The sequence below is a fragment of the Hyaena hyaena genome, unplaced genomic scaffold (assembly GCF_003009895.1).
Source record: "Hyaena hyaena isolate Hyena2069 unplaced genomic scaffold, ASM300989v1 scaffold_221, whole genome shotgun sequence".
Classification (NCBI taxonomy): Eukaryota; Metazoa; Chordata; class Mammalia; order Carnivora; family Hyaenidae; genus Hyaena; species Hyaena hyaena.
In genome coordinates, this window is record NW_024080853.1 from 1,793,520 (window position 1) to 1,816,957 (window position 23,438).

At 43.1% G+C, this 23,438-nt stretch overlaps 1 protein-coding gene across 3 annotated transcripts in view; it reads left to right on the top strand.

Annotated features, from left to right (window-relative positions):
* Positions 1–840: 840 nt before the first annotated feature.
* SLC38A1 (solute carrier family 38 member 1) overlaps positions 841–23,438 on the top strand; it is a 70,528-nt gene continuing 47,930 nt past the window's right edge. For 2 of the 3 annotated variants that reach the window (XR_005530337.1, XM_039243110.1), the window contains exons 1-3: positions 842–1,469; positions 13,058–13,172; positions 16,780–16,993. Coding sequence is in view for 2 of the 3 variants with exons in the window: in XM_039243110.1 (XP_039099041.1) it covers positions 16,872–16,993 (122 nt within the window). In the remaining variant the exon portion in view is untranslated. Of the gene's footprint in view, positions 1,470–13,057; positions 13,173–16,779; positions 16,994–23,438 lie in introns of all 3 variants that reach the window. The other variant, XM_039243111.1, reaches the window with a different exon arrangement.

Here is a 23,438-nt window from a genome sequence, read left to right on the forward strand (position 1 = left end):
GGGGCGCAGGTGGGATTTCCTGTCGCCATTTTAAGGAAACACAACTCCTCTGCAGGGAAGTGCCCAGTTAAAAGGGTCTGTGCCTGAAACAAAGAGCAAGCAAAAGAAAGGGAAACTGACTGAATTGCCCAGTCCCCTGCATCCTGCTCCCTCGCTCCCTGCTGCCCCCGGATTTGGAGCGCCCCTTCGCGCCCAGGCAGGTGCGAGCTGCGAGCTCTGCTAATCTTGGGGTCGCGTCATACCCAGACCCCTAAACAGAGCGCCAAAGCACAGGTCTCACGGAAGGCTGGCGATGTCTACTGGTGCTGGATCCGGAAGAGGGGAGGCGCCTCCTACCGCGGGGTAGGGACAAAGGGTTTCAAAAGGTGCCCTTGCGCTCAGCTTCCCCGGCCACTGCGCACCTCCTCCCACCTGCCAATCCGGGCCTTCTTGGTGCGGTCCCCGGAACCAACACACCGCTCCTTCGCCACCCGCAGCTCCAGACGCTGCCAGCTGCTTGCAGGGCTGCGCGCGGACCAACCACTCCCGCGGCCATCCTCACGCTGCGCCCTTCCCACAATGCAACTCCCCTGGCTCCCTCGCCCCATCTGCGCTCCGGCATACCCCGAAATGCGCCCCATCGCACAGCCCTCCACCGGCGCCCTCTTAGCCGTCCCCACTTCCATCCCCAAGGGCTCTCGGTCTCCAGCCGGCGCCGCAGCTGGGCACTGGGCCCACTGCCTGGCCCCAGGGGGCCGTGGGGGCAGGTGTCCAGGCTGCACGCCGCCTCCGCTTCCCGTGCAGCCGTCAGTGCGCCCGGCACACGCACGGCCCGCAACCCCTCCCTCGCCCCTTCCCCGATGCTCGGTCTCAGCCGGCCGCGGTCGCTGCATCCTCTGAGAGTACCCTGAGGGAGGTCGCCAAACGCGGCCGCCAGCGGAGACACCATGTGACGGGCACCGCTCAGTGACACGCAGCTTTGGTTGAAGAGCGGGCGCGCGGGAGGGGAGGGGACGGCGCGCGGGACGCGGGACGCGGCGGAATGGCCTGACTTTTCCCTTTAAACCGTCTCGAGCCATGGATGCGCAAAGGCGACACTCCCCCCAGTAGGAGAATGACTGCGACTCGAGACCCTCCGCGCCCTAGCGTGTGGATGTAAGTGCGAGGCTGGCGAGCAGAGTGTGGGTGGGGGTTGGCGGTGGGGGGAGACTCTGATGCAATCGGCCCAGAAAGGAGGAGGAGAGCCAGAGAGCGCGGGCTGGGGCGGCCACGCTGCTCTGCCTGAAGGTCGCCGGGAACCTCCGCCCTTCACCTTCCTCGGAAATCCGCCACGCCACGCCAAGCTTCCCCGCCCAGCCCTCGCTGACGGAGGCCACCTTTTCCCGGCCGACGCAGCCAGACCTTGATACAAAGGACATCACACGGCCGGGGGAATCCTGGAAGGGCGGACACTTGGTCTTCTTTGGCCACTTTTCCCTTTATTGCCCGAGGTAAGGCGATTTTGCTTTTCTAGGGGGAGCTTGAGGGAGCGGCGGCGGGAAGGAAAGGGATGTTTTAGATTCGGGAGGAGGCGGTAACATACAAGGCACCCATGCGGGCGTGGAAGGAATGAGTGCGCGGCTCTGCCGGATGCGTTCGGATTTTGCTTTTAGGAAAAGTCCTGGTCCTCTGTTCTTCCGAACGCACGCGGCAGCGTAAGGAGGCGCAGGGGCCCCTGATTTCACCTTTGCATGCTCTGTCTGACTTACTTTTTGGGTCTGTTTTCATAGCGGGAGAGTGTGGCTCCAGATCTAGTTAAATGATACGAGGGTCAGGGACCACGCGGGTCTGGGGGGGCAAGGGGGGAGTGTAGCGGGCGTGAGGGCGCTGCTGCGTACCCAGGGAGGGTTCGGATCATGGACTTTTGGGGGGAATTTCCTGCGTCCGCAGGGCCCTGAGGAGGGCAGGTGATGCCCCCAGGGGAGTGTGCGTGCGGCCGGCCGCGGCTGGAGGCCTGGGCGCCGCGGGGGAACCGAGCCGCCGAGCGCGAGTAAACAGGAGCACGTTTGCAGTCCTCTCCTCCAGCTCTGCCTCTCTCGGTAACATAGAGTAGGAGGAAGCGGGGGGAAGATTACTAAAGGATGCCGGCGGTGATTCACTGCCCTTTCCCGCCCCGAAGAGGTGCTTTCCTAAGTGAAGAAGGGAAGAGAGAAAAATGCTGTTCTGAGATCTGGATTCCGCTGGCGAACAAAAGGCCACCGCTCCCGCGGGCCTCGGGCGCGAACTGCGCTGGCCGCCTCTCCCCCCGCCTCCCCCAGCCCCCGGCACCTAGCTCGCGTTCCTAAACCTTGCCACAAAAGGCCTTTGAACTCGCCGCGTCGGTGCCTGGGGAGAAAGCGCTCCTTGGTCCTAATGCGCGCCCTGGGGCGCCCGTCCACCCCCCACGCATAATCCGCCTGCCTGAGCTTCGAGCTGCTCAGCACCCACTGCGACCCCGCAGGTTACGGGGCTGGCGGAGCGCTGCTTTCCTGCGGAATCGCCTTCCCCTGGGTTTCGGGTGAACTGTAATCAGGGTGTACAGGAGCCTATGGCGGCAAAAGGAATTTCGCGGTAACAGCGTCATCGCGTTTCGGGACGCCTTTCACCGGCTCTCTGGGGCTTGGGAAGGTGGTTCTACTGTTGAGAGTCCTTTGTGTCTCGCTCTGCGGCGCGGACCCCTTTTTTATGGCACTGTTTCTCCCGTGGAAACCTTAGAGCCTCCAGGATCACGTACTTTCTCAGACGAATCCATGGCGATGTTGTGTAGTTAAGAGTGAAAAAGAGCCCCAGCGCTAAGAAACAGTATTTAATAAGCACGTGAAGAGGATTTGACATCTCTGCAGTGGAGTTAATTTTTTTTAACCTAAGAGGGAGGAGAGAATAAACCTATGGTTTGCAGACTGCAGGGCACAGCAAGGCTGTAATTTGTCACCTTGATGGAAGAAACTGTGCAGCAACTCGTGCTTTTTCTGACGTCAGAGGGACAACGGAAATAAAACCTGAGCTAGGTGGCCGGCCGGCCTCATTCTTAAACATCTAAAGCAGAGTGGGTTGAAACCTATGTGAACCAGTCCATCTGGGGCACTGACCCCTTGTGGGACCCAACTTCAAAATGCCTTTTCTTCTTCAGAGTGGCTTCAATTCTCAGCATCTAGGAAGCTTGCATAGTTTGGTTTGAGGTTTTGAAACCTTGATGAGGTTTATTTACTTTCTTCACTCCCCCCCTCCTCCCCGCACATTCAATAAATATATCTTACTGAAGACTTACTATATGTAGCTACATGAAGTTCCTGCTTCTGTGGGGGAAACAGACAATAAATGCACATATAATGAATTTCAGATCCTTGTTAGCGAGATGAAGTAACACAAGATCTTGTGATAGGGATGGGTTCCTGAAATAGATGATCCTCTAAAGGGGCCTGTGTGGGAGGGTGACATTTGTCCAGAGACTAGGAGGCCAGGCATCTGGCTATTCTAGTTTTGTACTTTCCTCCCTCCGGGTGATAGTTGAGGACAAAACCCAGCCTTACTCACTCATTGTTGTTTCCCAAGTGCCCAGCACAGAGCAGCGGCTTCATAAATGCCTCTTGGATTGAGAACTTCGCCATCTCATTCATTTCTTTATGCTACTGGTGACCATCCTTTCCTTTCTGTATCTCATTATTTGTTCCCCTTTCGCCCAAGTTTAAATATGAGAGGGTCCCCCCCACCCCCCGCTTCTCTGTCTTTCTTATCCTCTCCCCACTCCTTATCCACTCCCCTATCCCCTGGGTTACCAGGTCCTTGCAAATGCCCCTCCAACTTGTCTTCTCATTTTCATTCCCACTCCCCAAGTTCAGGTCTCTGTCCCCTGACCTAGACATGGCAGTTCAAGTAGTGTTTTGGGATATGAGGACCATGAAACAGATATGGAGGTGCCCTGAGGAAACCAGTGCTTCATGCAAGCGCGACACGTGGTTAAGAGTGAAGCAGGGGATGAATGAGGTGTAACAGCTTTCTGTTTGCTCTCCTGATACCAGGCTCTGCTCCCCTAATTCAGTATCCACATTTCCATGAGATCTGTATTTCTAAAACTCAGTTTGCTTTTCTAATGACTTTGCTTCTAAGAATCTTCAGAGTTTCTGTTTTTGGTTTTTGTTTGTTAAATGGGAATGAAGATAATGACGATGGTGGTGGTAGTGGTACCCATCTTATTGAGTTGTCCTGAAGACGTAATTAAAATAATGGGTGTGAAGTGCTAGGCACCATGTTCCTGTTCCATATGTATTGATTTAAAAGGGACTTCTCATCTGTCAGAGGTGATGGGAAAGTTGATCAGTAAAGTTCCCCTTACCTCTGATATTGTGTGCATATTTAATCATTTAAAATACTTTTCTCAAAATAATACCTTAGTGGAAACTATGAGAGGGGATGTGGGGGTGGGGGTAAGGGTGTGTGTAGAAGTAAGCACTTTCAAAATCACATCATAGACTTTAGAAAAAGACACCCTGGACCACTGACCCTAGACCAAGCCTTTTAAAAACATCATTCTACTTGTTTCTCAAATCTGACCACAGTTTTTAAAAAGAATTTGTTTTTTTTATGTCTTATTTATTTCTTAGAGAGAGAGACAGCATGAGCAGTGGAGGGTCAGAGAGAGAGGGAAATACAGGGTCTGAAACAGGCTCCAGGCTCTGAGCTAGCTGTCAGCACAGAGCCTGATGTGGGGTTCGAACCCACAAACCAGGAGATCACGACCTGAGCCGAAGTCGGACGCTCAACCGACTGAGCCACCCAGGTGCCCCTCAAATCTGACCACATTATAGTCACTGGCTTTCTAGTGCCCACCTGTGTGTTAGGGTTACCTACTAATAGTGAAGGAATTTGGTGATCAGAAAGGCCCTATGTTTTGGGGAAATTTAGCAAGCACCAGGTTTACAATCCAGTAACTGCCTCAAGTAAAGTTACAATGTGTCTTTGCCGATAACTAGCTGGATGCCCTTGGGGAAATCATTTAACATTTTAATGCTTCATTTTCTCATCTCTCCAATGCTAGTAATAGTTTTTGAGCTGCCTAACTCACAGAGTTGTGAAGATAGAATGAAAATATTGCTGAGGAAACCCTTGAACAAGTTAAAAGATCTATTCAAGATGTTATTCAGGATGACCAGTTATCTGGAGTTAAATGCGTTGCTAATTCACAGGTTTAGGGGATGAGTTAGATTAGTGATTCTCAACTCTGGCTTCACATTAGACCTACTTGGGGTCTTTGAAAAGCTACCAGTGCCTAGATTCCATTTCCGTACCTTTAGATTTAGTTGGCCTAACTTAGGGATTTCTTAAAAACACCAAGGATGATTTAATCACAGTGGCTTAGATTTTATTTTATTTAAAATAATTTTTTATTTTAGAGAGAGAGAATGCATGCGTGAGCAGGGGAGGAACAGAGGGAGAGAGACAAAATCTTAAGCAGGCTCCATGCTCTGTGCGATCTTAATGCAAAGCTTGATCCCACAACCCTGGGATCGTGCCCTGAGCCAAAATCAAAAGTCAGATGCTCAGCTGACTGAGTTGACAGAGTGGTTTAGATTTTAAACCAAACAAAACAAACTCAGAAATCAAATGAAGACCTCCATATGTTGCTTGATAAAGTCTAAGTAATGCAGAATTGTGAGCTTGACTGGCTTTTCCCCTGATTTGACTAAACCAACTAGTTATTGACATCATGGAGCCATAACCTTAGGTTACAATTTACAACCTGAATTCTCCCAGGCACAGAATCCTGTCCAATGATACAGTCAGGGCCACACATAAAGATTTAATGTGTGGATCTCAGTTTCCATGTTTTAGGAGTGATGAAGATTGGAAAGGAAAGAGACAATGGAAAGGAAAAGGAAAAGGATAGGTTCCGACCCAGGTATGGGAGGAAGAGGCTCTGAGCAGGAGAGACAGGCCAGAGTGCAGATAAAAAGTTGTGTTTGATTGATAGAACTCATTTTGTTGAGGTTGTACACTGGTGGCTGTAAAGCCAAATAAAGTCTGTGGGTATATTTTGTGTGACCTACACTTTCTCTTAAAATTGTTTGGAATTAGTTGTCAATATGTAAACATCAGATTTTCACTTAAAATATGGATTTCGGTTATTTCTGGTATTGAAAAAAAAAGGAAAGATCTGGCTTACTCCTACTGAACTAGATGGGATAGATACATGTTCTCCAATTCGTTATGCCCAGTCTGCCTTGCCCATTTATCTCACGGACCTGGGCACTATTTGCATTTGCAACTCTTAGTCTGCATCTGTAGACCTTAGTACTGGCTGCAAGTTAGACTCCCCTGGGGAGCATTTAAAATATCCATGCTTAAGCACTATCAACAATAGCCAAAGTATGGAAAGAACCCAAATGTCCATTGATGGATGAATGGATAAATATGTGGTATATATATATAAAATGGAGTATTACTCAGCAATCAAGAAGAATGAAATCTCATTTGCAACTATGTGGATGGAACTAGAGGGTATTATCCTAAGCGAAATTAGTCAGAGAAAGACAGATATCATATGACTTCATGCATATGAAGACTTTAAGAAACAAAACAGATGACCATAAGGGAAAGGAAGCAAAATAATATAAAAACAGGGAGGGGGACAAAACGTAAGAGACTCTTAAATATGGAGAACAAACAGAGGGTTATCTGTTGATAGGAGAGGTTGTGGGAGAGGAGATGGGCTAAATGGGTAAGGGGCATTAAGGAATCTACTCCTGAAATCATTGGTGCACTATATGCTAACTAGGATGTAAATTAAAACAAAATAAATAAATTAAATAATAAAATAAAATATTCATGCTTGATCCCACACTAGACCAATTAAATCAGAAACTAGTGTGTGTTAGGTTATTAAAAAAAAAAAAAAAACTCCTGAGGTGATTCCTCTCTGTCTAGAACTGACAACTTCTAGCTTAAGTCACCTATTCAGAAGATCTGTCCACAAGCCCATTTCTTATCTCTGAAAGTGCTCCATTAAGAAACACTATAGAATCGTAAATTCAGGGGGTTTTAAACCTGGAGGAGATCTTTGAGAGAGCATCAGTTAATCAGATCTTCCTATTTTAAGGTGAGAAAACAGGCCCAGAGGGAAGAAAAATTTGTCAAAGGATTATTACATCATTTGGTATTCGGGTATAGTGTATTTTCCATTTTCATGTAAAGGCATATTTGTAAAATATTTTTTCTTTTACAAATGATCCTCTTTACATGTACCACTTTGTGGTGCTTTAAAATTCTCCTTATTTCTGTTTTCTCTTGAGTATTTTGTTGGGAGCTAGCTGTCATAGTTTAGCTAAGCCTTAGAAACAAAGAAAATCCCATCCAGTGTTTTTAGTTCAACAGCAGTCAAAAATATCATTAGAGCAAAACATACATGTGCAAAGAAAGAGAATTTTCTCAAAGGCTGAACTATTCCAGGCTGCCTTCAACTCTTTGTTTTTAGTAATTACTTAAATTTATGAATTTTCAGTAGATGAGGAAGATTTTTAAAAAAGTTTATTTATTTTGAGAGAGAGAATGTGCGTGTGGAGGAAGGGTAGGGAGAGAGGGAGAGAGAATCCCAAGCAGGCTCTGTGCTGTCAGTATGGAGTCCCACTTAGGACTTGATCTCATGAACCTTGAGATCATGACCTGAGCAGAGATCAAGAGTCCAGTGCTTAACCTACTGAGCCACCCAGGAGCCTGATGAGGAAGATTTTTAATTTTGTGGTATACACACTGCTCAGATACACTCGCTGTACTCATTAAGTTTCAAGGGGATTTTTTTTTATGTAAGATTTCAGTTTGCCCTCTTAAATCCAGAGTTACAGATTGACTTCATTGACTTCCGAAGTTTATCAGTATTTTCTGTCTTAGAGAAATCACAGTAGTTTCAAAACATCTAAATATGGGTAAGGTTAATTCCCAGACATCATAGCCTGGCCATATTGATCACAGACATTTGAAAGAGCATGTAAGAACCAGAACAGAAGAGGAATTCTGGAGCAGTGGGAGAAAATGTTGGGATACTGTGAACAATGTAGGATGTGCAGGGGTCAGCCTGTTATTTTGTTTTCCTGAGAAAGTGTGTTTGCGAGGATGGCTAAAATATTATCTGCAGACAGATGATCATAGCTTGCTTTTTAAATTTAGTTGTGATTATTGTTAATATATTTGCTGCTACCATGTCTAGGGAGCTGTGAGGTTTGTGGTCCCTGTCCTCAAGGAGTTGAAATTGTAATTAGGAAAGATGATAGAATGCAAAATGACTATTAAGATACATAAGAATCCTTGTATAAGCCAATGAGTAATCTATACAGAAGTTCTGAAAGAGTTCATCACAGGTAAATAATCTATCATAGGTTGATCATTGGAAAAAGGGATCACAGAGAAGGCTGGTTTGAAATTAAAAAGAAAAAAAAAAAAGCATGAAAGCCAACAAGCTGGGCTTTGAAAGAAATGTCCTTAAGTAAACATGGTCTTCACGGGAAGGGGGAGGGAGGCATGTTCAGGGCCAAAGGAATGGTGTGAACAAAACAGAAGACTGTGTAAGACTAGATCTGCAGTGAAGAATGGAAAGTTCAGGAGGAACATTGTGGGACAGAACTTAAAGAGATCATTATGAGCAATCTGGGCTTGCAGCGTAAGGGTCCAGAGATCAGACTTCATCCTATGAGACATTGGGAAGTTACGATTGGCAAGTGGGAAAGAGAAGTGGGCCAGAACGTGTGTCTGCAGCAGGGAGAGGGTAGAGTCAGCAGAAAGCATGGAGGAACTGAACTCTGCAAGTTAGGATTGTGGGTGGAGAGGAATGAGGGGCGGGGGGGGGGGTATGAAAGAATGTTGCTGGGGGCTGGTGACTGATTAGATATTCAGCAGCATTCAAGTAATACCCAGACTCCAAGTCTGAGTAATGAGGAGAACGAACGTTATCTTTAACAGGAATAGCACAGCTGATGTGTGAGGTCAGTGATGTGTTCAGCTCAGTATGTGGAGTTTGAGGTAATGGCAAACATCCATGCAGAGAAGTTCAATGGGCAGCTGGAGTCTACAAAGAATTTGTGGAAATTTTTCTGAACAGGAAGGAACCTGAGAGATCCTTTCTCCCTCCAGCCTTCTCATTTTACAGATGAAGAAACATGTGACATGTTAAGTGACTCGATCATTACCAAGTAGTATTTACGAGGGAGATCCTATTGCATAATGCAAAGGAATGCTAGTTTTATAAAATGAAAAAGACTGGGGAAGCCTTTGTGGAATGAAGCCTGACACTACAGGCTTGAAACCTTCAAAAGGCAAGAATTTGGAGTGTGTGCCCCAAGAGCTACCCGTCTTCCTGCAGAGGGGAGGTGGGTAGGGGCTGGTAAAGGAGTCCTAGAGGCAGTGCTCGGGAGCACGTTGGTGGAGGTCAGGAAGCAGTGCTCCCTGTCATGGAAGGCGCTGGAGGAGAATGAGGACTGAAACAAGGCCACTTGCGTTGACTAGGAAGTGGTAGCAGTGTAATCAAGTATAGTCACAGTAGCCTACAGGAACTGGGCCAGGCACTGGTGTGTGTGCTGCCCATGTGCCCAATCGTGGACTCTTTTTTTAAAATTTTAAGTTTATTTATTTATTTTGAGAGAGACAGAGACAGCACGAGTGGGGGGAGGGGAAGGAGAGAGGGAGAGAGAGAGAATCCCAAGCAGGCTCTGCACTCTCAGCACAGAGCAGATGCAGGGCTGAACTCATGAAATCGTGAGATCGTGACCTGAGCCAAAACTGAGAGTTGGATGCTCAACCGACTGAGCCACCCAGGCACCTACTCCCCCCCACCCCTCCACATCGTGGAATCTTTATAATGACCATATGAGGTGGGTATCCCAGTTTACAGTTGAAGAAACTGAGGCAAAGAGAAGTTAGCCTACTTGCCCAGGTCCACAGCTCCTAATTGGTAGAGCCAGAATTTGCCAGTTGAGCGTGGTTTCGGGGGAGTGATGAGGACAGGAGCAAGTTTTTCAGACTGTTGGCAATAAAGGGGGTGGGGGTGGTATTTCAAGGTTATAGACAAAGTCACTTTCTTGATATGGAGCTGAGAGTAATTGGCGGAAGTCAGGGAAGCCTGCGGAGAGGAAGTGGTGATTCAAAGGTCTGGCATTGCTGAGGCCACTTGCAGTTGGTTAAGCCATGAGTCTTGAGTAAGAAGGAGAGAAAACACCTTCAGTTTGAGATTGCTTACTGGCTCTCAGCCTTTTCACTACCAAAGGCCACATGTATTATTCCCCATGTTCCAAAGATCACAAGGTTTCAAAGATTCTGAATATTAGTTTTAAGGTTTAAAAAATTTTTTTAACATTTATTCATTTTTGAGAGATAAAGAGAGACAGAGCAGGAGTGGGGGAGGGGCAGAAAGAGAGGGAGACACAGAATCTGAAGCAGGCTCTAGGCTCTGAGCTGTCAGCACAGAGTCCCACGCAGGGCTCCAACCCACGAACCATGAGATCATGATCTGAGCTGAAGTCAGACACTTAACCGACTGAGCCACCCAGGCGCCCCTTACACTTTTGTTTTAATTGAAGTATAATTTATATGCGATGCAGTGTCCAGATCTTAAGGATACTGTTTAATGAGTTTTGACTACAACCTTAATAAATGAATTTATTTCCTGTTTTTGTTAATCAAGGAAACATAAAATTGCCAGCCAGAATTTAGGATCATCACACTTAAGTTAATGCGATCTAGTTAAAAGCAAGGATACCTGACATTTTAGTTAACCTGTTTGGCCTGTGTGAGGCCTTTTAAGATACAGAAAAGCAGCTCATAGATTCACAATATTAGCATCTAAGACCCAGGTGATTGAAGGATCCCCGATGGGTAAACCAGCTCAGGTATGGGAAGAGATGGCAGGAAGAAGGGGACCATCACTGGCCTTAAGGCCTAACACTTTCTCAAAACTACTGGCCTAGTTATTATAATTGATTCTCAGGAGTTGAACTAGGAAAGGTTTGATCTTATTTTTCAGAATAAAAAAAAAACAGTAGGGATTCATACCAATTTTAAAATACACATACGGTGTGTGTGACTGGACATTTAGTGATATTAAGGAATTATTGTTATTTTTTAGGTTTGATAGTGATCTGATGGTATTGTTTTGTAAAAGCATTCTTTTGCAAATATGTGCTAAAGTATTTTACAGATGATACAATATCTGAGAATGTTTTAAAATAATTCTGTGTGATGGTGGGGGTAAAACTTCAGCAAGATTGGCCTGACCTGACAATTGTTGAAGTTGGTACATGGGGCTTCATTGTTCTATTCTGTCTACTTTTATGCATGAATATTTAGAAGTTCCCATCATAAAAAATTTGAAAGGGGGGGGAATAAAAATAAGAATATCAATTAGGGTTTAGTTGCATGTAACAGAGATCTTCCTATGTATGTTAAGTGAAAGGGATTTAATACGGGCAACTAAGTGCCTATAACATTGTTAGAAGAGATGGCAGATGGCCCGAGGCTGGGTCTCTATAAATGATTAGCAGAATACCACCGCTAAAAAACAGTCTGTTAAGGAAATTGCTACTTGTGCCTCTGTCAGGAAGCCAGGAAACCATGAAGCCACTTTCTCTTGTTGTGTCAAATGCATGCTCCAGGGACACATCGCTTGAGCCACATCGGATGATCAGGAATCCATAGCCACACTGTTGGCTTTAGAACTCTCTGCTGCACCTGCTAGAATTGTACCAGCAGAAAGGATGCCATCAACTTTCCATCATCTACAGAACTGGACTAGAAATAAGTTGGAACAACTATTGAGCAAGATCCACCACAAAGTACATGAATAAATACATGTACATGATAAATACAATCGAAATTGTATTTATCCCCAAAAGTGATTTTGGACATTGTTTAAGTTACAGTATATTCTTTGGTTTGATTTTCTTTTAATTGGCTTTTACTAAACCTATAAAATTTCTATTGCTCAAGAACACGTACCTTGCTCCCTCTGCTCTACATAGATTAATCTGAATGGTCACGCAGGGCTGTTCTGCGTACATTTGGCCCGGGTAGTAATGCCTTCCCACTCCCCTCGTCTAAATCCACCTGTTTTTAGATGTAGTTCAAGTCCTAACTCTTTGTAAAACCTTAGCAATTACTCCAGGCACCATTTATCTTCCTTCCTTCCTTCCTTCCTCCCTCCCTCCCTTCCTTCCTTCCTTCCTTCCTTCCTTCCTTCCTTCCTTCCTTCCTTCTGTACATTGGTATGTATGTATATCTCTGAAATCCTTTTGGATTTTTTCTTTGTTCTGCCATAGAGTTTCGTGTCTACTATGCAGATACTTTATGTTATACTGTCACTTTATATGGGATGGTCTTGCTTGCTTAAATAGGGTCCAAGCAATGTAAGGCCAGACAAGATTTTCTGTATATCTTCTCCTTTGATATATAACACTATGAAGAATAGAGAATAAGTTTATTTTATGTTGGTCCTATTAGTAAAACGCACCAATAAGCATTCCAAGATAATGCTTGCTTAAGAGTACCTCACAAGGTTGTGGTAAAGGGTCAAAGATGTTCTATGCTGAGTAAACTTTAATTTATAAGCTATTATAAAAGTTGAGAGATAGTAATTATGATTGGGCTAACGTCAAGATCTTCACACGATGACTCTATTAGGTCTTTTATTTAATTGCATGTGATCTAATAATCACCTCTGTATTTCAGTGAAACTAATTTTTTGCTTCTTGAGCTCAGCCTGCACTTCCTGTCTCTGTTCCATTGACCATGTTCTCCTTTACTAAGATGTCTCAGCTCAGGCCTCACCTCTACACTTCAGTCTCTTGTCTGCCAGGCAGTGTGACTGTCCAGCAGTAAACGTTGGATGTCAGTTTATGGCACAATCAGATAAGCAAGCGTTTGTAGTAATGGGGTAGACCCGTGTTTACTTTTTTGACGTAACTCAGGAAAGGAGATCGTATCTTGTTAAGTGAAAAAAAAAAGTTTTAAAAATTCTGTGGTACGATTTCCATGTTTGTAAATGTATATCTGTTTTTTATTTGTACTCATTCTCTTCATTTCACAGGTATTTACTGAGTGCCTGCTGTGTGCCAGGCACTGTATCTATGTGCATAGGAAAGCCCTGGAAGGTCATACTCCAGTATATGTACAGTGATCATCTCTGTTTGCTGAGATAGCAGGTGACTCTTTTCTTTTCACTTGTGTCCCCCTTCGTTTGCAATCATATATTTTCTAATTTTTCTATGACAGCTTATATTATTCACTAATAAGGAACTAATGTTTTAAAAAAACATTTTTCTTCAGAATGCTTATAATGTAATGCTACATGAAGAAAAGTAGGTTAAAAGCAGTCTAAAATCCCAATGTTAATAAAGGAGAAAGGGAGCTAGAGAGAGAAAAAGAAAAGGAAGGAAAGGGAAATAAAGAAAAATGAAGAAAAGAAGAAATACACCAATATCTAACAGTGGCCCAAATTTGGATGGTGGGATTTCATTTTTTAAAAAATTTTTTAAAGTTTACTTTTATTTACTTTTTGAGAGAGAGAGCAAGGGGAGGGGCAGAGAGAGATCAGTGCGGAGCCTGATGTGGGGCTTGAAATCATGAACCTGTGAGATTGTGACCTGAGCTGAAATCAAGAGTTGGATGCTCAACCCACTGAGCCACCCAAGTGCCTCTGTATGATGGGATTTCTTTTACAAGCTTTGTTCTAAAGATTCTACAGTGAGTATGTATTAGTTTTAAAATCAGAGAAAAAAATTCTTTTTCAAGAGGCAGTCCAGGTGTGACTTTTCCACAAAGCTGCCTCAGATCCCTGGATTTGATTTTTTTCAAAGTTTTAGATCTCCTTCATCATCTAGCCCCAATAAATGAATGGTAAATTGAATAGAGAGTAATTCTAAATGTGACCTCAGCCTTGGTGAGAGGTGTCACTAACTTTGTTAATTTACCCCATTTTCCAGTCTTCATTTTCAAGAACAAGTTAGATTTCAGATAGGTTATTTATTCTAAAAAATAAAAACAATAAAAATTTATTCTAAAAAAAAAAAAAGAAAGGAGATTATAGACAGTGGAAAGACCATGTAAGGACACAGAGAGACGGCAGCTAGCCACAAGCCGTGGACAGAGGCCTCAGGAGAAATCAAACTTGCTGATGCCTTAATCTTGGACTTCTGGTCTCCAGAACTGTGAAAAAATATTTTCTCTTTAAGCTAAAGGGGAAAAAAATTATTCTATGTGATTAACTTTGTACTGGGTTTTGCCTAATACTGACATAATTTTAGTGGCCAGGACTTCCTCTAGTCTTTTTCTTTTTTTGCTTTTTTGTCCATTTATTTAAATGGTTTGTTTAATGCATTTAATACATGCACACACACATGTATATATTGTTAGGAAAGTTGAAATTCAACCAGGAGACTCCAGATCTATTATCAGTCCACCTTTCCTCTTCTCAGAAAATTTTTGTCTAGGGTCCTATTTCCTACCAATTTGGAGAGAGAAAAGGACTCAACCCAAATTGGAAATGCCATCCAGTGAATCAACTTTCTACAGGCCCTGTCGTGTCACTGCATTATCTGAGTGGTATCACTCAGGGTCACTTCAGACTCTGAGGAAATTGTACAGGAGACACCTAGTTTGGCAAGACTCCTAGAAATTACCCAGCCAGCCCATCTGTGCAGCTTTCATTAAGGTGGTCAACGAGTCAACAAGGAAGAGATCGTGTTAACGCACTTCAGCTTTTCTGAAGTAAAGGCAATTGTAAACATTGCTGCTCTGTGAGGGCACAGAAAACAGAGAGGCCCAGTTGCTAGCTGGACAGGAGAATCAGCCCTGAGCTGCCAGGTTTTCCTGGCAGACATGGCCCTCAACTCTCCCTGTCCTGGCTTCCTATTTTCCAGGAGTTCCCCTGCCCTGCAGGCAGGTGATGCTCCCAGAACCTGAGGTATTAGGAAGTATTTTTTTTTCCTTTTTTTTTTAAAGCCTGCCTTCCCCAGTCTCACTGCCAGTGGGCAGTGAGAGTCTTCACAAACAGAGGACAGAGATGCCCCCATCTCTCTGGGGGTGTGGACCCCACTCCAGGGTCTGTTTACCCTGGCCCCATGGATCCCCATCCAGGCCTGGTGTCTAGGGTTCTCCCCATCCCCTCATTTGGGGGTCCAGGCTCAAGAGGACAGGTGCAAAGGAGAACCGAAGGTCCCCAGCACTGGGGGAATCCCCCTGCGGGAAGTTGTAAAGGATTCTGCAGCCAGGGAAGTTTTGTTCTAGATGTGAGTCTGTACGAACACAAAGGAATACTGTGTGGCCTGGTTGTGGGAAAGAGAAGAAGAAAATTTCTAAAAAGGTATCATTCTAAGGTACTTTCTATGGGTCCTGAAAATTTTATCAATTCACGGAATGCTTCTTGGGATATACTAGGATGCTTAGCTAGGCACATTAGAGTTTTGATTCTTTTTTTTTTTTTAATATTTATTTTGAGAGAGAGTGTGTGTGAGAGTGGGGGAGGGGCAGAGAGAGAGAGAGGGAGAGACAGAGAATCCCAAACAGGCTCCACATTGTCAGTGCAGAGCCTGATGCGGGGCTCAAACCCACAAACCATAAGATCATGACCTGAGCCAAAATCAAGAGCCAGATGCTGAACCAATTGAGCCACCCAGGAGCCCCTGGAGTTTTGACTCTTAACAGGATTCAGGAGCAGACAAAATATTATCCCAAAAGGTTTGCCATTGGAGATAAAAAGACTTATTGCCATTCTGCTTCATTCCATGGTCCCTGTCCCCTCACCAAGATGGTCCTGGTGAGGCTCCTCTATATGCATAGACCTTGCTCTTTAGGTTGCATCTGTTTCTTTTTCATTTTTTTGAAGTTTATTTATTTTGAGAGAGAGAGAGAGAGTGAGCAAGGGAGGGGCAGAGAGAGAGGGAGAGAGAGAATCCCAAGCACAGAGCCCAACATAGGGTTTGACGCCATGAACCATAAGATCATGACCTGAGCTGAAATCAAGAATAAGCCGCAGAACTGACTGAACCACCCAGGCGCCCTGCCATCTGCTTCTTAATTTGTAATGTTGTGTGGCTGAAACTCTTTTCCTTCTTATATACCATTGTAAGTCCCAGTCATCCATGTGGGGGAGAATATGAACTCTGCAAGTCTTTTGTTTCTAGAGAGGAAATATAGTTTTAGGTGGATTAACCTAAATCCCCAAAGTATGAGTTTTTAATTCCCTAATTCCCTGACATGGAGTGATTTCATTGAAGAGATTGATTTAATCTCTTGCAGTTGATGGATAAAGTGTTTGCTAAATTTCAAAACACAGATTTGTCCTTTGCTGCTTGACCTCCAGGTTGGATAGTTGATCCCTCATGATGCCATTTATTGAGGATTTGCATTGTTATTAAACTGGGATTGCTAAATCGGAGGTGCTTTTGTGTCTTTGGCGTCTGCACCCACTATGTGTGTGGATGCATTAAAATAACTGAGTTGCTTTCATTTTAAACACACTGTTTCATAAAAGGGCACTGGTATTGCCTGCAGCTGACATGGTGTTCCTATAAATGTGAACACAAAGATTATGGGGCAAGATTCACTTTGTAGTTGAGATAGAGGGAGATTTATGACAGGCATAAAATTTAGAGATAAGCCTCTATAGCTAGATGTACAAAGATTGCTTTAATGCATCGGATCACAAAATGTGTAAATTATCAGTAAACTGTTTGTTTGCTTTTAATAGTTTATCTTTAATCAGTGGCGGTATTCATATGTTTAATTATGTTTTCTTGTGTTGTATTTTAGGGGTGTCAAGCTTCTATTTTTGCTGCTATCCCTTTGTAATACACTCAGAGCAGAATTTGGGACTAATTTTTGACCACAGATACTTTCCAAACATGATGCATTTCAAAAGTGGACTCGAATTAACGGAGTTGCAAAACATGACTGTGCCTGAAGATGATAACATTAGTAATGATTCCAATGATTTCACGGAAGTAGAAAATGGTCAGATAAATAGGTGAGTATTTTTCTACTCATACTTTCTATCTAATGAAAGAAATGTCTCCAAAATATTATTCTGGTTTTAATTTTTCCCTTGAATTATTCATTACTAAAGTTATGCTCCATTTGAAGATGTAATTTGAATTTCTGATGTGACATCTGTTGGGCACAGTATGCAATAGTAGATGAAACAAATAGGAAAGTAATTTATTCATACTTTCAAATCCTTCAATTGAGTCTAATAAAATATATATAAATACAGTAGACCCCAACCAGCCCTAACTTTTCAGAGCTCTGTGCTTGTGAATTAGACTGCTAGAATTTTGCTGCATCCTGTATCTGAGTGTGTACTACCGTCATCTGCCCTCACCCACATTTTAATCAACAAATGGTCAACGTCTTATTTGCCAATGTTCCAATTTTAAAACTGCAAGTACATCGTTACAAGCATCGTTTATAACACAGATTTTAAATAATAAAATAACAATGAGTTAGCCCCAATGGCTTTCTGAGAAACTGTAGTAGAGAATTAGTACATGAAATAGAAAGAAAACAGAGCATGAGTGAGAGGAGGCAGGGAGGCAGATGGGAAGAGTCTGCCCTCCGAAGCTCTCGAGCTCAGCTGGTCCTTGCAAGTCTTGAGTCCTGCGTTTCTTTTTTTATTTTTTTAAATTTTTTAATGTTTTATTTATTTCTGAGAGATAGAGAGAGACAGTGTGAGCAGGGGAGGGTCAGAGAGAGAGGGAGACACAGAATCTGAAGCAGGCTCCAGGCTCTGAGCTGTCAGCACAGAGCCCGATGCGGGGCTCAAACCCACGAGTCATGGGATCATGATCTGAGCCAAAGTCGGACGCTTCACCGACTGAGCCCCCCAGGCACCCCGGGTCCTGTGTTTCTTAAGTTAGAAGAGTAGGACCAGTGTCTTTTTTTAAAAAGTTAATTTATTTATTTTGAGAGAGAGAGAGCATAAGCAGTATGGGGAAGAGAAAGGAGAGAGAGAATCTGTCAGCACAGAGCCCGATGCAGGACTCAAACGCACAAACTGTGAGATCATGATCTGAACTGAAGGCAGATGCTTAACTAACTGAACCACCCAGGTGCCCCAGGACCAGTGTCTTTTTAAAAAAAGGTGATCTGGGGCATTCTCTGACATACTGATTTTATAGCCCGCATATGGATATCCCTTAGCAGGAAGCTCTCCAGCTTGGGACTCAGTGTTGTGTTTTGCTTGAAGAATGCAGCCCTCCTAAAAGACCAGGTGAAAAAAGTGGAGTAGAAACGACTACTTATTAGAACACCACCGATCTACACATTTGGTGGGGGGTGGGGGGTGGTCAGAAGGAAATTGGGATGGAGGAAGATGAAAACATGTCAGCTCACCAGGCATCTTTGTGGAAAGTGTTTCTGGAAATCTCTGTGTTCTGATACAGTGTGCAATTGGAAGTCCAGCAAAGGATTCAGCTGCCATCATTTACAAACTCAGAAGTTCCAACCCTGTCTCGTCTCCCTTTTTCTTTCCTTAAATGTTCTTAGAGGTTAAGTCTGCAACCCAGACTCTTCCTCATTATCATCTAAGTTCACTGTGTTGTGATGTTTCTTATTATTGGACTCAAATTTGCTTCTTACACCTCTTCTGAGTAATTATCAATAATAATGAGCATTTCTTGAGCACAGGTGTTTTTACATATATTGTAAAACCATTTTTCCTTATAACATTGTGCAATGCATTCTTTTGCAAATAAGGACAAGTTTAAAGATGCGTTTTACAAATAAGGAAACTCAGGCTCCGAGAAATAAAGTAACTTGCCCAAGGGCGCACACAGGTCTCTCAGAAATCCCTGGCCTTCTGCTCTATACTGTTGCCTCCAGCTATAATGCTGGGGCATTAATGAAAAAGGTTGTCTTTGCTGGTTTTATTAAACTCTACCAGTTCTATTTTAAACTATATGTACCTGGAGTGTTCGGCAGTCACTCCTGACCTCCACTTAATGGTGCATGGGATTCTAACCATTTCACAACTAGGACGCTTTGGTTTCATATTGAAGCCTCATTCCCAAAGCAGTGCAAACCTTGAGGACCTTCAAGTGAGTCATTGATAATATTGTTTAGAATCTGAGCCAGATTTTTAAACGTCGTGCTTTCTACACTGAAAATACTAAATTTTTGAGGAGGTTACAGCTTGTGGTGACTGGAAGCATCCATTCTTGCCCGTGGCTTGGGCCCCTTGCCTGGGTGAGCTCACTTCCTCACGGGCTGTGACTAAGGGAATGAGTGGCTGCAGCGGGAGAGCTGGCTGGTGCTGACCGCTTGCTTTGTGGAATTTGGTTCCGCTGCTGCAAATACAGTGTGAGGCATTTCTTTCTTTAATATCCTCTCTTTCAGTGACACAGTTCATGAATCTTGCTTCATTCCTGGCTCTAGGAGAATTCAAATTAAAAACAGGATATGACAACGTGAAGCCAAAAAACAAAAAAAGGCAAATTAAAAACAAAAAACCAAAAAAGATACCCATCCTGATTCCTGCAAAAGCTGTACCTAAATACCTTTCACACCTATTGTGGCTTTTTCACATTAGTGCAAGGAAAATAGGCTCAACTATATGAATCTAAGAGAGCCAACTCCCAAAGCAGTGAGCTTTTAGGTCACAGTGCCACTTTTTAGGAAGCTAGAGAGAATGTTGGAAACAAATGTTGATCTCTCCTTACCTGGCATGTAACTGATAACTTTGCCTGGAAACTCCCCAACAGGATACTATGAGAACCATGTTTTTGGGCCTCCCGGTGGCTCAGTCGGTTAAGCATCTGACTTCTGGTTTCGGCATAGGTCATGATCTCACGGTTTCATGAGCTCAAGCCCTACATCAGGCTCTGTGCTGGCAGCAAGGATCCTGCTTGGGATTCTCTGTCTCCTCCCTTTCTCTGCCCCTCCCAACTTGCACTGTCTCTGTCTCTCTCAAAACATAAATAAATAAACTTAAAAAAAAAAGAATCATCTTTTTAAGTTTAGTTAAGGGTGTGGGGGTATATTTATACAATGGAATACTACATGGCAATGAGAAAGAATGAATTCTGGCCATTTGTAGCAACATGGATGAAACTAGAGGATGTTATGCTGAGCGAAATACGTCAGGCAGAGAAGGACAGATACCATATGTTTGCACATATAGGTGGATTAGGAGGAAGTTAATGGAGGACGATGTGGGAGAAGAAGGGGAAAAATAGTTGGGGAGAGGGAGGGAGGCAAACCATGAGAGACTCTTGAATGCTGAGAACAAACNGTCAGGCAGAGAAGGACAGATACCATATGTTTGCACATATAGGTGGATTAGGAGGAAGTTAATGGAGGACGATGTGGGAGAAGAAGGGGAAAAATAGTTGGGGAGAGGGAGGGAGGCAAACCATGAGAGACTCTTGAATGCTGAGAACAAACTGAGGGCTGATGGGGGTGAGGGAGAGGGGAAGGAGGGTGATGGGCATGGAGGAGGGCACTTGTGGGGATGAGCACTGGGTGTTATATGTAAACCAACTTGACAAATTATTTAAGGAAAATGAAAATAAAATTTAAAAAGAATAGAGTAGAGCCATTTGGCTATTAGGAGACCTGCCCTTATTCCAGTTCAGTTGTTTTCTTTCATGCCCAAATTTTTGGGTTGTAGTCATGGAAGTCTGTACCTGAAACAGCAAGGAAGTCTGTACCTTTCCAAATGTCCACTAGACCAATAGTGCTGATATTTTAACATGTATATGAAACACCTGGAAACCTTGTTGATCCACGGACCACACTTTAGTGGTAGCAAGCTCTTGACTCTTTCTAGGTGTAAGCTTCTTGAGAGAAAGAGCCATCTTAATCATCTTTGTATCTCTTATACCTTGTAGTGGTATGATACGATAATAGCGCCTGGTAAAGGGTGGATGTTACAAAATATTTGTTAAATAAGAAAGAGAGAAAAAGACATACACACACACACAGACAAAGAACAGTTAGTGCATGGTTTGGATTTAGACTTGTATTGAATTCTGGCTCGATCAATACATCTTGTGCAATCTTGTGCTTTGAGCCTTAGTGCCATCCCTGTGGGACAGGGATAATAATGATGCCTTACCTCATGGGATCGTTGGGGAATATTAAGTGCGATACTGTTATACCGTTTGTAGGTTAAGAATTCAGGCTCTGTATTCAGCCAGCTTGGGTTCAAATCCTGGCTCAACAGTTTTAGTTATTATCAATGTGACTTGGTCAAGTTACTTAATTTCTCTAAAGTGGAGCTAATAACAGTACAAATGCATGTTATTATTGTGAAAATAGAGAAGAAAAGCCATGTAAAGTACTTGGCAGTGTCTGGCAATAGTGAGCCTTTTAGTATGAGAAAAGTCTGTATCAATAATAGTGCAATCCTCTTTCTTTGGCAAGCACTTCTGTCTTCTCCACCCCAAGGAATAACAACACCACTTAAAGTTTTGGATGGCGACTGGTTATTGTTACCTTAAAGCTGTTGAAATATTAAAGTTGTTGAAATATTAGTTGATTATCCTATCTATATCCATGCAAATATTCGTGTATTTTAGTATCTATCTACCATTGTTCTCATCTCATTGTAGAGTTAGTGTTGTTATGACCCCAGAAGCACCTAACAAAATTTGAGTGTCTTATTAAGATTTTTCTTAAAAGAATCTGGGGCAACTCTTGTCACTATATCCTGCACCAGCCTTTGTTTTGGTCCCTCTGTATCTTTCAGAGTTTGTGTACTAAATATGTATCACTTGGAAGGACTCTTGAAAATTTAATTATCTTGTCTAAACCTTAGGAAAGAAGATTCCATAACTTCTTGTGTTCAATTTTCATGTCAGAAGATTCTTTCCTTGCTTTAATGGCTGCTGTTCCAGTTAAAGTCTCGTCTCATCTTGTCTCTTCTCGTCTCTTCTCGTCTCTTCTCGTCTCTTCTCTTCTCTTCTCTTCTCTTCTCTTCTCTTCTCTTCTCTTCTCTTCTCTCAGTAGAGTTGACCCATCAAGTAAGGCTTTGTTTACGTCTCAGTCTTTTTATTTTTTTTTTAATTTTTCATTAATTTATTTTTTAATTCCAGTATAGTTAACATACAATGTTACATTAGTTTCAGGTGTGCAATATAGTGATTCAACAATTGTATGCATTTTGTACATTACTCAGTGTTCATTACAGTAAGTGCACTCTTTGAGCCCCACGCCATATTTCCCCCATTCCCCCACCCACCTGCCCTCTGGTAACCATCAGTTTGTTCTTTATAGTTAAGTTTTTTGTCTCTTTTTTCTTTATTCGTTTGTTTTGTTTCTTAAATTCCACATATGAGTGAAATTATGCAGCATTTGTCTTTCTGTGACTGACATTGTACTTAGCATAATACCTTCTAGGATATTGTGAATGGCAAGATTTCATTCTTTTTTTTTTTTGTGGGCTGAGAAATATTCCATTGTAGATATATACCATATCTTCTTTATCCATTCATCTGTGGATAGACACTGGGGTAGTTTCCGTAAATTGGCTATTGTAAATAATGCTGCAGTAAACATAGAGGTGCATAATATCTTTTCAAATTAGTGTTTTTCATTTTCTTTGGGTCAATACTCAGTAGTGAATTACTGGATCATATGGTATTTCTATCTTTAGCTTTTTGAGGAACCACCATATTGTTGTTTCCCACAGTGACTACACCAGCTTGCATTCCCACAACAGTACACAAGGGTTCCTTTATCTTCACATCTTCACCAACACTTACTGTTTCTTGTGTTTTTTAATTTTAACCATTCTGACAAGTGTGAAGTGATGTCTGATTGTGGTTTTGATTTGCATTTCCCTGATGATGAGTGATGTTGATCATCTTTTCATGTGTCGTTGGCCATCTGTATCACTCTTCTCTTGAAATGCCTTCCCCGGGTCTTTCATTCTTTCATGTTTTCCAGTCTCTTTATTACATGCTTCTTTCCTTCTGTTCTTTTTTTCCTTTTTCTTTTCAATAGATTGTTAGCATTTCAGGGAAGGAACTCACAAAGGTCATTTAAGTTCAACCACTCATCTCTTTTGTGTGACGAATCTTCAAATGAAACACTATAATCTACTAAGGACCTGATTGGTAGAGATTACAATAGGAAGATTATCTTCCTGTTGAACAGCCCATCCTTAATTGGATTGTTGATGTTGTTGATTTATTTTTGGTTTTAAATAACTGCTCTATATTTCTCGCCTCCTTTCACACTACCTCAGTATAACGCCTACATCCTCTTTAAGGCTTTGTCTATTGAAGGTCACCACGACAGCCACTGTAGGTTTTTGTTTTGTTTTGTTTTGTTAGCAGAACAATTGGCTACCTAAGAGTTGGTTGAATTCTGCTTTGTGGGTACAGACCGACCCTGTGGAAACTCTTTTTTAATAATACTTTTATCATCTGACTCCATATGTCAAAGGCAGCCTCACCCATAGTTCAGTAAAT